At 48.6% G+C, this 14,517-nt stretch overlaps 1 protein-coding gene across 1 annotated transcript; it reads right to left on the bottom strand.

Moving 5' to 3' along the window:
* Positions 1 to 4,926: 4,926 nt before the first annotated feature.
* LOC309536650 (uncharacterized protein) lies at positions 4,927 to 9,689 on the bottom strand (the record flags this gene model as incomplete). Its single annotated transcript, XM_082230808.1, has 2 exons — positions 8,894 to 9,689; positions 4,927 to 5,501 (listed from the first exon to the last, which is right to left on the bottom strand). The coding sequence occupies exons 1-2, from the start codon at positions 9,663 to 9,665 to the stop codon at positions 4,927 to 4,929; spliced, it is 1,347 nt and encodes a 448-aa protein (XP_082086934.1). The 5' UTR covers positions 9,666 to 9,689.
* Between the last annotated feature and the right edge of the window lie 4,828 nt (positions 9,690 to 14,517).

Genomic DNA, 14,517 nt, shown 5'->3' with positions numbered 1-14,517 from the left:
CCTTGTTTGAAATCACAGTATGGCTGTCAGACAGTGTCAACAGCATTGAGTCTGATGAACCAATCACCTGATTTGGCATAACGTAGTTTCCTATGTCCCTTAGACGTCAACTAAAAGAGGAAAGCAGAAAGTTGTAAAATTTAAACTGTGCCTGCCCTGCAAAACCCCTCAAAGACAACTGTGGGCTTTAACTTCTGCATATTCTCAATAACTGCTTCAGCTCTCTGACAAAGCAATTCTAAGGTGGGCATTGGGCAGAGCTGAGTGCAGGTACCACCACTTCCTATAGCCTGCTGGGTTGCACAGGATAGGAGGTGGTGAATAAGTATACAGTGGTACCTCGGGTTAAGTCCTTAATTCGTTCCGGAGGTCTGTTCTTAATCTGAGACTGTTCATAACCTGAAGCACTACTTTAGCTAATGGGGCCTCCTGCTGCCACCGCGCTGCCGGAACATGATTTCTGTTCTCATCCTGAAGCAAAGTTTTTAACCCGAGGTACTATTTCTGGGTTAGCGGAGTCTGTAACCTGGAGTGTATGTAACCTGAGGTACCATTGTACAAGCCTTTGGTATACAGTGGTACCTCGCAAGACGAATGCCTCGCAAGACAAAAAAACTCGCTAGACGAAAGGTTTTTTCGTTTTCGATTTGCATCGCAAGACGAATTCCCCTATGGGCTTGCTTCGCAAGACGAAAACTTTTCGCGACTTTGTTAAACCGTTAAAACCGTGCTTCGCAAGACGAAAAATTCGCTAGACGGCAAAACTCGCGGAACGAATTAATTTCGTCTTGCGAGGCACCACTGTATTCTGTTACGGAAAAGAAGCAATGCGGCTGCCAGCTGCTAGCTTGGAAGCAAAACATAATAAGAATGTTGGGTACTGTTCCGTGGGAAACAAAGGGGCAGTCTTTTCACAGTGCGAAGCACCAGAATTAGCTCACAGTGTAATATGAGCTGTGCAGGATGTACAGTAGGTGGAGTTTGTGTCTCTCTGCTGTTGGAGTCTGAAGAGAGCAGACGTGTTTCTCTGTAATGCTGCAAAGACAGAAATAAAGACATGTAAATACGTTTCTGTCTATCTCTTTCCCCTGCCTAGGGGCAGAAAAGAGTGGTGTGTCCTCTTCACGCTGGGGAGGATCGCCGATCGCGACCTTGCCTGGATCTTGCCGGGAATGTAGACAGGGAGGTCAACCGGTGATTCAAGCCGGGTGCCTGGAGAGTGGCCAGTTTCTCCTGAAGGCAGGCATGAATCCCGACATATTCTGCCTCCCTTGTGGGAGTGTTTTATGGGAATGGGTAGACACTGGATCATTCAGTCCCAAAGCCTCCCTCAATCCATCTCATGACAGCCCCCCTCCCTTTATCACTATTGAAGCACCAGCAGTGGCTGGCTGCAGAGGGGGTGGGGGTGGAATGAGAGAGAGATGAATTTTCTACTTTTTCACTTATGTGAACTATGTGTCTCTTGGGATGGGGGAAGGAACCTCACATTTGTTACTCAAGTTTAAATTAAGGCTGTAAGCAACTATTTTGAAATGAAAACCTGCAGGAAGGACTGTTCTTTTTGATAGCAGTGCTCAAGTTCAGGAATCTCTGTGGATTTCTTTTGAAAATGGGAGGTCTCTATATAGCGGATACTAGCATCAGACACCAGCAGCCCAGAAGGCTTGAATAGTTCCTGTGAAAAAAATGCCCCCTGCCCTCCATAACCAACCAGCCAAGGAAATTAAAACCCACAAGCAAAACACAAAACTCATCAATATTATTTGGGGGTGGGGGGCAGATCTATGAAGAGACTGTCATACTGGAACTATCAGTCACAGGAGTTCTAATTTTAGGTGCCATGCTTCAGGATCATATAAAATATCTATTTGGTTGGGAAAGTTTCTGCTTCCATATATTGGACAACATAAATTGAACTAGGGATATACCAGCACTATCTTTGTTCTGTGACCCATGAATTAACAGCCGTCAACCTCTTTTTTCTTGTTCCCTCAAATAATCTTGATAAACAATGGTTACATCCTGCATCTCCACCAAATGCATTGTGTGGTCTCACTTCATCCTTGACTGGTTCAGCATGGCAATGTGGAGGAAATGGACGCGTGCACTTTGGAAATTCACTTTTTATCCAACAGGGCTTTTTCGATGTTGTTATGATAGGTTAACCATAACATACTATGCATTGATGATAATATAAAACAGAAAAGCAAATAAATAAAATAAGAAGCTAGGTTAACTAGCTGTGTGATATCCATCCTTGCTGTGGCTTCCCTCATGGGCTACAAACAATGGAAGAAGGTTTAAATGAATTTCTCACCAAGCAATAAGAGAGAATACTGTCTGCACACATTGCCTCAAATCTTTGAACCTAAAGAGTAGGGATGGGGGAGAGATGTGCTTCAGTTTGCATTTAAAGACTAATTACCTAATTTGTACTTTCTGAAGCAATACGTGAACCAAAAGTTAGCCATCCTACAAAATCCATACTACTGCAGAAGCCCTAACTTGCCACTTCCTGGACTGAGGAAACTAACAAATCCACAGGTTTACTGGATGAGAACCAATAAACTGAAGCTCAGTACAGAAAAGGCAGGGATAACCTAACTTTTGTCAGCCATGCTCTGGTAATCTCCAGGTTATATTATTGCACTATTTTATACGCGAGGGTGCCTCTAAAGATGGTTGGAAACTTCAGCTGGTGCAGAATTTGGCAACCAGGGTGCTCATTGGGGCAAGATAGTTTGAGCTTATTACACTGATCCTGGCCTGACTGCATTGGAAGCTGATTAGTTTCTGGGCCCAGTTCAAAGTTTGTTTGTTTGTTTGTTTGTTTGCGTGCTGAGGTCCCCCAAAACACCCCTACCCCAATAACTCACACTTCACACATAATTTTTGTTTAAGGTTTTTGGCATAATTTTGGCCACAACTTTATTATCATACATAATTGTGAGTGGTTGCTTAGGCATTGGTTAAGACTATCTGTCCCCCCGCCATGGGGACAGTACTGACTTCCAGATTCCAGCGGAAGCCAGTGTGGAGGAACAAGTTCGGGGATAACTGGAGCTGCGACACAGACCCTCAGCTTCTCCCCACATGCTCCTAGGGGCTTACGCGGCCCAAACCCGATTCCAGGGGTTTGGACGAAAGGATGGTAAGCCCCTGAATTCCTTTAACGGAATTCCCGTGCAGCAGCATCACCTGAGGGGCAGGCACAGCCAATCCATACCCCTCCACCAACCAATTTAAACCAATGCCTAACCGCCAACCTTACAAGTTGTGACGATTTGCTACGCGGTAGGCAAAAACCAAGTGGCACACACTAATCAGCCAAATGGCAAAATTCCTACCGGGCCCCCGCACCAAGGCGAACGACCCCATGACAGGCAATAGCAAGGTCAAAGCGAAAGCCCAAACAAGGGAGGGCGGGCGGGTGATCCGATGCCCACAGTGAAAGAGAAAGCAACTCTCTGTGGGCCTTGCTTAAATATCCTCTGATCTCCACCCCCAAATTGGCAACATACTATTTGCCCCAGCAACGCCAACACCAATCCTGGCCAGGCCCCTTCCAACAATTCTGCCTGGCAACTAAAGGGTGCTTTGCCTGGCCCCAGCCGCAACACGTGCTCTCCCTTAGTGAGAACACGCTTTGCGTGCTGAGGTCCCCCAAAACACCCCTACCCCAATAACTCACACTTCACACATAATTTTTGTTTAAGGTTTTTGGCATAATTTTGGCCACAACTTTATTATCATACATAATTGTGAGTGGTTGCTTAGGCATTGGTTAAGACTATCTGTCCCCCCGCCATGGGGACAGTACTGACTTCCGGATTCCAGCGGAAGCCAGTGTGGAGGAACAAGTTCGGGGATAACTGGAGCTGCGACACAGACCCTCAGCTTCTCCCCACATGCTCCTAGGGGCTTACGCGGCCCAAACCCGATTCCAGGGGTTTGGACGAAAGGATGGTAAGCCCCTGAATTCCTTTAACGGAATTCCCGTGCAGCAGCATCACCTGAGGGGCAGGCACAGCCAATCCATACCCCTCCACCAACCAATTTAAACCAATGCCTAACCGCCAACCTTACAAGTTGTGACGATTTGCTACGCGGTAGGCAAAAACCAAGTGGCACACACTAATCAGCCAAATGGCAAAATTCCTACCGGGCCCCCGCACCAAGGCGAACGACCCCATGACAGGCAATAGCAAGGTCAAAGCGAAAGCCCAAACAAGGGAGGGCGGGCGGGTGATCCGATGCCCACAGTGAAAGAGAAAGCAACTCTCTGTGGGCCTTGCTTAAATATCCTCTGATCTCCACCCCCAAATTGGCAACATACTATTTGCCCCAGCAACGCCAACACCAATCCTGGCCAGGCCCCTTCCAACAATTCTGCCTGGCAACTAAAGGGTGCTTTGCCTGGCCCCAGCCGCAACACGTGCTCTCCCTTAGTGAGAACACGCTTTGCGTGCTGAGGTCCCCCAAAACACCCCTACCCCAATAACTCACACTTCACACATAATTTTTGTTTAAGGTTTTTGGCATAATTTTGGCCACAACTTTATTATCATACATAATTGTGAGTGGTTGCTTAGGCATTGGTTAAGACTATCTGTCCCCCCGCCATGGGGACAGTACTGACTTCCGGATTCCAGCGGAAGCCAGTGTGGAGGAACAAGTTCGGGGATAACTGGAGCTGCGACACAGACCCTCAGCTTCTCCCCACATGCTCCTAGGGGCTTACGCGGCCCAAACCCGATTCCAGGGGTTTGGACGAAAGGATGGTAAGCCCCTGAATTCCTTTAACGGAATTCCCGTGCAGCAGCATCACCTGAGGGGCAGGCACAGCCAATCCATACCCCTCCACCAACCAATTTAAACCAATGCCTAACCGCCACCCGAGCCCTTACGCTCGCCGCCAACCACTCACAAGCTTAAACACACCCTCAACATAGCCACCACTGACCTCAACCATACATCATTCCCAACTGAGGTAAGATGAACCCCATCCAACCTGTAGCAATCAGTGGCTTTAACATTAATATCTGGGTGGGGAATCACAAGCCCACCCATATCAAACACCAGTTTGCTCGCAGCTGAATTGATACGCTTTCGCACCCTTTCGGTGGCCACAGGGCAGGGACTACCCCTCCAGATGCAACGCTGAAGCAACTGGGACCAAATTATCTTAGTAGCGGGTACCAAGGCCGCCAAGTCCCTCAAATCCTGCAAAATAATAGCACGTAAAACATAACAAGAAGAGGAAACCATATCATTTTCCCCAAGCTGCACCACAATCGCTGTTGGGGGGCCCTCCAGCAGAACCCGTCTCTGCATGAGTGGTAAGAATTCCTTCCACAGCATCCCCCTTCTGGAGATCCAGGACACTTGTACGTGCTGAGGAAAGCCAAGGCCAGCTCCCAATTCGGATTGCCGAGCTCTGCAAGCCGCCCAATGCACAATACTGTGCCCCACTATCCAGACCCTGATAGTGGGGAGACCTAGGGTAAAACAACAGATGTGAGTACATGAAATCAACATTATTTCCGCACATAACCCCTGTATGCGCCCGACTTCCAACGGCCCAGGTCTTTTATCCTTTTAACCGACAAGCCCCAATGGGCAGCTGTCGTTGCAGCCCCAATCCTGAAGGAATGAGGAGCAAATTCAGAGGCTGCATGGCCACAGGCAGCCACGACTTTGCGCAAGACACCGGCGAACTGATGGCGCGCCAATGGCCGCCCATCTTCATGAATGAACAGGGGCCCACTTCCGGGAGGTCGCAAAGCCATATATTTCTGGAGATCCTTAACTGGGCAAGGGCCCCCCATCCCAGTTGCTGGGAGCCGAATAACCGCTCCCCTACCCAGTTGATCAGTTTTGGAACTCCTGACATGGACCTGCAGTTCCGACTGAGACAGGCTCACGTCCTGCAGCAACAAGCCTCTGGAACCACCATCCTGTTTAGGTTCAAACACCACCTCCCCAACTCTCAGGGCCCCAAAAAAGGCTAGCGAATAGGCTGCGGAAAACAACCGAGCCTCAAACCTGGACCAACAGATGCCCTTCAATTTACCTTGCATCTCGGTCAACAAACCAAACGTTATAGGCCTCCTTGTAGCTGGTCTGGACGGGCTGAGACGCCCCCAACCCTCCAAAGCCTTGCGCACAACGAACTTCCCACAAGGATCATTATTAAAATAGACCTTGCTAAAGAAGGAAATTGCAGCTGAATGCAACCTCAGAGTCCTAGCTGCCCGCCGCATCTGAAATAGATGCGCCAAATATTTGAGCACTTGTGTGGTAGAATGAGGTGTGTGCACTTCCCCTCCCACTGACCGCCCAGTAAAATGCAAAAAATCGGTCCAAGCCTTCTTATAGGACCGCAATGTGGAGGGGGCAATAGATGCAGCTACTCCCTGTAAAACTAAGTGCTGCCAAGGTTCCAGAGATGATCCGGGAAAAATTCCGGACGGTCTCGAGCCACTGGCGCCAGGGACCTGAATCGCTCCATCTGAAAACGGGACAGAGCATCAGCAATCTCGTTAGATACTCCAGGCACAAAACGAGCGGAAAATACAATATTAAGGCGCAAGCAATGCAAAACGAAAACCCTCAGCAGTGCTGATACCCTAGGTGATCGTGAAGACTGCTTGGCCAGCACGTTCACCACCGCCAGGTTATCTGTCCAAAAACATACGCGCCGGTCCCTGAAATGCTCGACCCACAAATGGACAGCCACTACAATAGGGAAAAACTCAAGAAAAGTTAAGTCCCGAGTTATAGCTTCCCCACGCCAAGCCAGAGGCCAACGTTCGGCACACCACCTGCCATCCCAATACAAACCGAAGCCCAGTGACCCTGCAGCATCAGAGTGCACCTGAAAATCATTACACAGGTTCAGGGTGTCCTGCCAAAGCGACACGCCGTTGAATTCCTCCAGGAATTCCAACCAAATACGAAGATCAGCACGCACTTGGGCTGACAAGCGCACTCTATGCCTCGGGGACCGCAAACCAGACATAAGTCTGGCCAGACGGGAACAGAAAGGCCGCCCCGGAGCAATCACCCTGCAAGCAAAATTTAGGTGGCCCAGCAACGACTGCAGTTGTCGCAGAGTAACCTTTTTTAAGGGAATGAGGTCAGAAATAACACCTCTCAGCGCGAGAATCTTATCTGCCGGCAAACTAGAAGTTTGCGCCACCGTATCCAACAGAATACCCAGATAAGTCAGCTGCGTAGAAGGACCTTCAGTCTTCTCAGCGGCTAACGGTACGCCCAGTTCCTCAGTTAAGGCCGCGAAGGCCTGCAGCAACACCACACAGTCTCCCGTATCACTAGCTGAGGCCAATAAATAATCATCGAGATAATGAGTGACCCCGCCCAAACCAGTTCTTTTGCGTAGGGCCCAGTCCAGAAAGGAACTAAAACACTCAAAGGCGGCACAGGCTACTGAGCAGCCCATGGGCATGGCCTTGTCAAAATAAAATTCCCCATCAAACTGAAATCCCAGCAGCCAGAAGTCGTCTGGATGAATTGGAAGCAACCGAAATGCAGACTCAATGTCACATTTGGCCAGCAGGGCACCCTGCCCAAATTTCCTTATCATTTTGATCGCTTGATCAAGCGAAGCATACTTCACAGAACAAAGCTCCGGGGGAATAACATCATTTACTGATGTGCCCCTAGGGTGAGAAAGGTTGTGAATCAGGCGAAATTCCCCTGGAGCTTTTTTAGGAACTATACCTAAGGGTGAAATATGAAGATTGGGAAAGGGGGGCTCAGCAAAGGGGCCGGCCATACGTCGTAAAGCCAGTTCTTTCCCAATCTTCCTACGCGCGACTTCAGGCATTTCCCTCACCGACTTCTGGTTTGAAGGGTTCCTAGCTACTGGAGTTGACGCCACTGGGATTCGAAAGCCCAGAGAGAAACCATCACGCAAATAAGACGCTGCTTCCTGAAGAGGGTATAATTGTAACCATGACAACAATGGCTGTAACTTAACTGGGGTATAAGCTAAAGAGGAAAGAACACTATTTTCCTGCTCCGGAGACTGTAGCCTGGGGGGCGGCCTTTGGGGGCTGCTGAGAGCCCCCTCCTTTTCGAAAGGGCCGTCGCACCCCCGCACAAGAAGATGCCGGGTGGTTCCCTGCACACTTCTCACAACTATGGGAATATCTGCAGAACTGGCGCTGACAGGTACCCTTGTTAAAGTCCCAACAAAAGAACTTACGACCAATTTTAGCTGGCACATTCTTAGGTTTCTGCAATTCAGGGACCTTATTATCGATGCGTGGGGCTACATAAGTAGTCCAGACATCTAAATCCTTACGATCCCAGCGGGCAGTGGGGATCTTGGCAGCCCTGCGTCTGAAATTCTCATCATAAGAAATTGCAGCAGACGCTCCCGCCATCGTAAACGCTGAGCGGACTATGGACAAATAAACCCATAAGTGCATGGATCTCTGTGGGTAAGCCGCAGCCACCACTCCAGCGAACACCTGGAAACTATCCAACCATCGCTCGAAGGTCCTTTCCACCTTTGGCAAGACCACCCTCTTTTTTGTGGCTGCCACACCCCTATCCTGCGAGTCCTGGCACTCCTGAGGGGGTGCCAAACTAAATATATCAATGTAACGGCCATCCAGAATCCTGGACCGCAGTTTTGTATGCAAGTGGGCACCGGGAATAATGTCCCTAGCCGAATTGGTAGAGACCTTCACGTCAGGCATGAGGACCCCCTCCAGGCAGTCCTGCACCGCCCCATACCTAGCCCTATGAGAGTTTGCCCTCCGCTCCCAAGCCCATTTTGGGAGACCAGAGGTCTCTGCAAAGCCCCAGTATAGCTTGAGTGAGGCTTCCTCGTCACTACTGGATGTTTGGGACGAAGTACCTGCGGAAGAGGATGAAGTGTCCCTCCGTCTCTTCTTGGCGTGCCTCCTAGAACTCTTTTTTCGGCGACGGAGCCCACCCGAAGACGACTTTGGAGGTGGTGGAAGGCTGTCCTCCACAGAGGACTCGGATGCGTCACCTTGCATCACGACGCCTGGAACTGACTGAGGCAGATGATGAAGTGACCCTCCGACTCCGCTTGGCCCGCCTCTTGAAGCTCCTCTTCTTTGCTGAATTGCACCAGGAAGAGACTGAAAAGACAGAATCTGTGAATGACCAGGGACCAATCGTGCAGCCGCAGGAGACGGGACGCCCGGCGCCTGTGCTGCTCTGATCCTAGCTGACGCCCTTCTATTGGCCGTACCCCTGGCACCCCCCTGACCCCTTCGTGCAGGCGCCGGTCCTGCTGGTAAGTCCGGGGCCTGGGCCAAGGCGCCAGGAGAGGAATCTCCAGCTGCTACAATCCCTCCCTCATCTTCACTAGAAGAGGACGCCGAAGAGGCAATGCCAGCAGGAGGGGCCAGCCCTGCAGTAGAAGTTGATGGAGTAGAACAACGATGTAACAGGCCATTCATTTCAGCCTCCAATCGGGCCAGTGCAGGAGGGTCACCAGCCAGACCAGTGATCATGGCCTGGATGCGGCTCATCGACTGATCCGGCCGAGGTGACCGCAAAGCCTGGGACGGGCCCTTTATAGGCCTCTTTGCTTTCATGGGCTGCTTTGCTGAGGGCTCCGGCCCAGGCCTCTTTGCCGCCCTATTCTTTGGAGCCATACCTGCTGCCAACGGTATACAAATTAACAATGAATGCAAGTAATTTTAGGAATAAAACTTACTCTGACCAAGAAATAGCTTAAAACTGCAAAGTAAACCAATTAATTCCAGGCAGGTGTAATTATACCGCTCACCAGCAGGTGGCACACCGGCAGCCTAGGCCAATTATAGGCTGCACTTGCTATCAATGGCCACTAGAGGCCAGCACACTAATGCAGAAAGGCTAAAGAAAAATTGGCGCTCGCGCCAAAACACCAAAATGGCGGCCCTCACCGCCCTTGGTCAGCAGGCCCCCTCCCAAAGGCCTAAATTAGGCCGATTATGGGCCGAGGAGGCCGAACCGAGCAGCGGCGCCTACGCAGCCCCACCACCCGAAGCGGCCCGGTAGGAGCGCGCCAACACCGCCACCCGCGTGAGCGTGGGGGGAGGGAACGCGGAGGCCCTTCTTTAGGCCGGGAAGCCGCCCCGCGGCCTGTCGCCGGCTCCCCCGCCGCCCCACAACAACCCGGGGGGGGAGGAAAGCACCGCTCAGCCTCTCGAACGAGGCCTCGGGCGCCTAAAGGCCTCGCGGGCCTAGCCGCCGAGAGCGCGAAGCGCGAATCGGCCGCTCACCCAGGCGCCTGCGCGGCGCCTCCACCCACTCGGCCTGACTCGGCCGAGCCAGGCGCGTCGGAGCGCACGAGAAAGGAGGCCACCGACGACCCGGTAAGTGCCCGATCCAATACGGGTAAAGAAAAAGGGGGGAGGGAAAAGGGGGGAAGGGGGCGAGATTAAATGAGCCTAAGCTATTAACTACAGACCCCTGGCCTTGCGATCCCCCCGGGCCTGCTGCTTCAGGCCAAGAGTGCCAGCCGGCAATAGCCGGGTCCCAAAGGACCGACCCCCTTCGCCTGCTTCAGCCGTGTACCGGACCGTAAGCCTAGGGTCTGGTGCCTAACCCGGCCACCCCCAGCGGCCCGCAGGGCCCGAAGCCCCCGGGGGAGCTGCGTCAGGGGTCTAACTGAAATTAAGAAGCCCAAGAAAACTCAGAAAGAAGAGAAAATATGAAGAGGAATATGGCAAATTACCAGAGGCAAAGAAATAGGTAAATTAAATAAAATTAAAAGGAGAGGAGATTGGGAATGGAATAAGTTGTATACAACCAGTCCTTCGCTATGGTTCGATCCGAGCTGATCCGATGCCCACAGTGAAAGAGAAAGCAACTCTCTGTGGGCCTTGCTTAAATATCCTCTGATCTCCACCCCCAAATTGGCAACATACTATTTGCCCCAGCAACGCCAACACCAATCCTGGCCAGGCCCCTTCCAACAATTCTGCCTGGCAACTAAAGGGTGCTTTGCCTGGCCCCAGCCGCAACACGTGCTCTCCCTTAGTGAGAACACGCTTTGTTTAAATTTGTATACTGCCTTCATCCATAAATCTCAAGTGCTGGGTTTGAACTATAAAGCTTTCAACAGCTCAGGACTGCAGTAGATCAAGTACTGCCTCTAATCATATGAACCAACCCAGACCCTGTGATCGTTTTGTGTGCCTCCTCGGTGAAACGTCCAGAGGGCAGCAATGTGAGAATGGGCCGTTTTTGCAGTGGCTTCTCCCTTGTGGAATGCTCTCCTCAGAGGGGCAGGGGCTTACCTGGTGCCTTCAATAGATATACTTAGGCACCTGGCAAAAACATTTCTCTTCTCCTAGGCCTTTGGCTAATAATCTATGGCCTTTAAAGCTGTGCGAGTTATTGTTTCGGTTTGCACATTTTGTGTTTTTTGTGTGTTTTTGTATTGTATTGAGTGTACCGGTCTTCTGATGCTAACTGACAGCTGGGCAACTGTCCTTTACATCACTAAATAAAATGGCCCTGCCTTAGAGCAGAGCAGCTGTGGAACCTGGCAGTTTAGGCTGATCTCCTGTACATCCCTAGGTCATGTTTATAACAGAGCTACATAAATAATAATAGTTATTTGCATTTTTATTGCATCTTTCATCTGAGATCTACAAACAAATTAAAGTCATTACCTCCCCAAGTCCCTGTGAAGTAGCTGTATCATCTATTTCTATCACTACTTTTTATTGGAATGGAAAGGAATTACATTAGGACCACTCTGGATAATGCTTTTCCTCTATGGAGGAACAAGAGGTAGAGTAGAGAGGAAAGAATGAATATTGGGGTACATTACTGAGACTCATTTCCCCTCTCTGCTTGCCAGGCTCAGTGTCAATGGTCAGTTGGGCTGGGCTCTGGCTAATGACTCCTGGACAGGGTCCCTGAGCAGCCTGACTCAGTTGCAGCTCTATTCATTGCTTCCTTACCAGACCTCTGGATGCTTTTCAGTAGTGGTTGGCAATGCCACTTTTTAACAGGAACCAAGCTCAGCTTGTGGGATATTTACACGCCTTCCCATTAGCAAATTGTTCACCCCACATTTTACAGCTTCCAAGAAATTAAAACAAAGCACACTTCCTTGTTGCTTTCCTAAAATGTCAGGTTTTTAAAAAGGGATTTGCTAGACTGGGATGACAGTGCTGTCATGCACTTCAATTGCAGAAACCTAAATCCCTCCCACAGTTAGGGTCTGGAGGCACCCTTAGAGCAAGCTAATCTAACTTAAAAGGGTCTCTGATAAGCACTCTTCAACAATGGAGTTATTTAGCTCCAGGTTATATGTTAAGACCAATATTTGCTTCATCTTCATATTTCTCCCTTGATTACAGAATTAAACTTGCTTGAACTTCAGAAATATTTCTGTCCTGTCTTTTGAAGTCATACTTAAAACAATGAACTGTCTGAAGCCCAGTCTACCAACTACATGCCAGCATTTCCTAAACAAAGACTTTCTACGTACGAACAAGACATTCAAGGATGTTTCCACTATGTGTTCATCTTATTATTTTAGCAAGCAATGTCAAGAAATATAGCTTAATCAATATTTTCCACCTAGCCTTCATTATCTTGATTTAGAAGGGAGAAAATGTCTTTTTGTTGCTATTATTATTAAAATCAAAACTCCTGCTGATCAGTGGAGGCTGGTAGGCGCTGGAGCTGATGGGGGTTCATTGTTGACCAAAACGTCAGAGGCATTGCTGGGCTGCTCTGCTTTCCTTCCTATCCACCTCTCAGCGATACTGTGGTCCCAATCTACCTTCTGCTCACTCCTCTCTTAGGAGACATTGTGCCCTAGAATTTCCTGAATATGTGTAAACATTTAATACATTACTAGTTCTGGGGTGTATTGCCAGTTTTTGCATGGGACTCCCACAATCATCTTGAACCACCTGGAGTATTAACAAAATGCTGTCACCAAAAGTTTTGGGGTTTTTGTTATGTGTTACATAACAGTATGTTTTCTCAGCAATCAGAAAATAAGAGACTTATTTTTCCTGTTGTGGAAATTGTTTAGCTTGTAGAATGTCAGAACACATTCTGCAACATGGAGGATTCTTAGAAACATAGATTCAGCCTCAAGAGTCCTATGTGGCACAGGGAGCTACAAGTCCAATATTCTGTCCAGTGTTTGCTTAGATAATAGGAATGCTGGGGCATGGATGTACATTTAGAATTCTAAGGTAAAAGCAACAGTGTAAAGAAAGCCCAATCACAGCTGCTTTTCAACTGCACTTTCAAGCTATGAATTCTATTAAAAACTAGAATGCAATAAAAATCACATTAAAATTCTTAAACACTCTGTAATTTTCACCCCAGTCTCCCACAAGCATCTTCAGGGACGACCAGAATGTATCAGACTCATGAAAAACAGCAGCATTCCTGCAAATAATTTGCATGCCAAATTGCCTCTGTATTGGCCCCAGTACAACCATTTAACACTTCATGTTTGGCTACCGCTGTGTGTAAAACACATCTCTGAATACTATAATACTCAAAAACCCTAGTGGCTCCCTTAAGGAAGAAACATTTTATAGTCCCTTCCCAGAGCAGCTGGAAAATTCAGAATGAAAAAACAAGAAGAAGCTTGCCTCAAATAATCTTCAGGAGAAGGAAATGATAACAGACATTTGTAAATCAACTCTTTGATGTGCTTTAAAAACCAGGCATTGTTGTTAAGTGTTGTTAGAAGAACAGAAGTCGGTGGAAGTTGTTTTTTAAAAAGCAAAACAGTAGCGGTAGCTAATCCTAGGCTTTTTCCAAGAGCAGGGATAGCAGATCAGCCTATCTCCAGTCCATGCAAGATTGGCATGTACATAATCAGAAATCGGTCCCATGTGGGTATTTTTTTTTAATGCAACAAAAATTGCATTAAAATTGTACACAGTTTCCACTAAAACAAAGGCGTTGTGTGCCTTCTTCCCCTAAATTAACAACAACAACAATGTATCTATTATCTTTTTAGCATATGGTAAAAATATCCCTTTTTCAACAAGTCTATTACAGTATTTATCCCAGCTGGTTCTGTATTGAATTTGTATTGATTTTATGTATATGCTAGTGTTCAAAGATAATGCCACATGATGTGTCAATAACTACTGGCTAAAACTGTGTCAGAGCATTCAGCACTCTGGTGATACTGGGCATACTTGCAAAATTTACAAAGGCATGAAGAAAGCCTTTTTACCAACAGTCAGGAAAATGAACCATTGAAAACTTCATCAGGTGAGGCCATTACAGACAGCAGCAAGCAGATGAAGCAATGGCAGGATCTGCAAGGGCGTGCTCTACAGGGAGCTGGCTTCAGGCACTAGACCTGTTGGCAGGCCAACTCTGCATTACAAAGATGTCTTCACATGGGACATAAAGGCTGGCGGCATCAACCCTGCCATGTGGAAATCCCTTGCAGATTACTACAGTGCCTGGAGACAGGCAGTCAGGTCATTCGGCCATAGCAGTGACCAGAGGAGCAATGAC

Source organism: Podarcis vaucheri (genome assembly GCF_965113315.1).
Source record: "Podarcis vaucheri genome assembly, chromosome: 1".
In the NCBI taxonomy this organism is placed as follows: domain Eukaryota; kingdom Metazoa; phylum Chordata; class Lepidosauria; order Squamata; family Lacertidae; genus Podarcis; species Podarcis vaucheri.
This window is presented reverse-complemented; position numbering and strand designations above follow the sequence as displayed.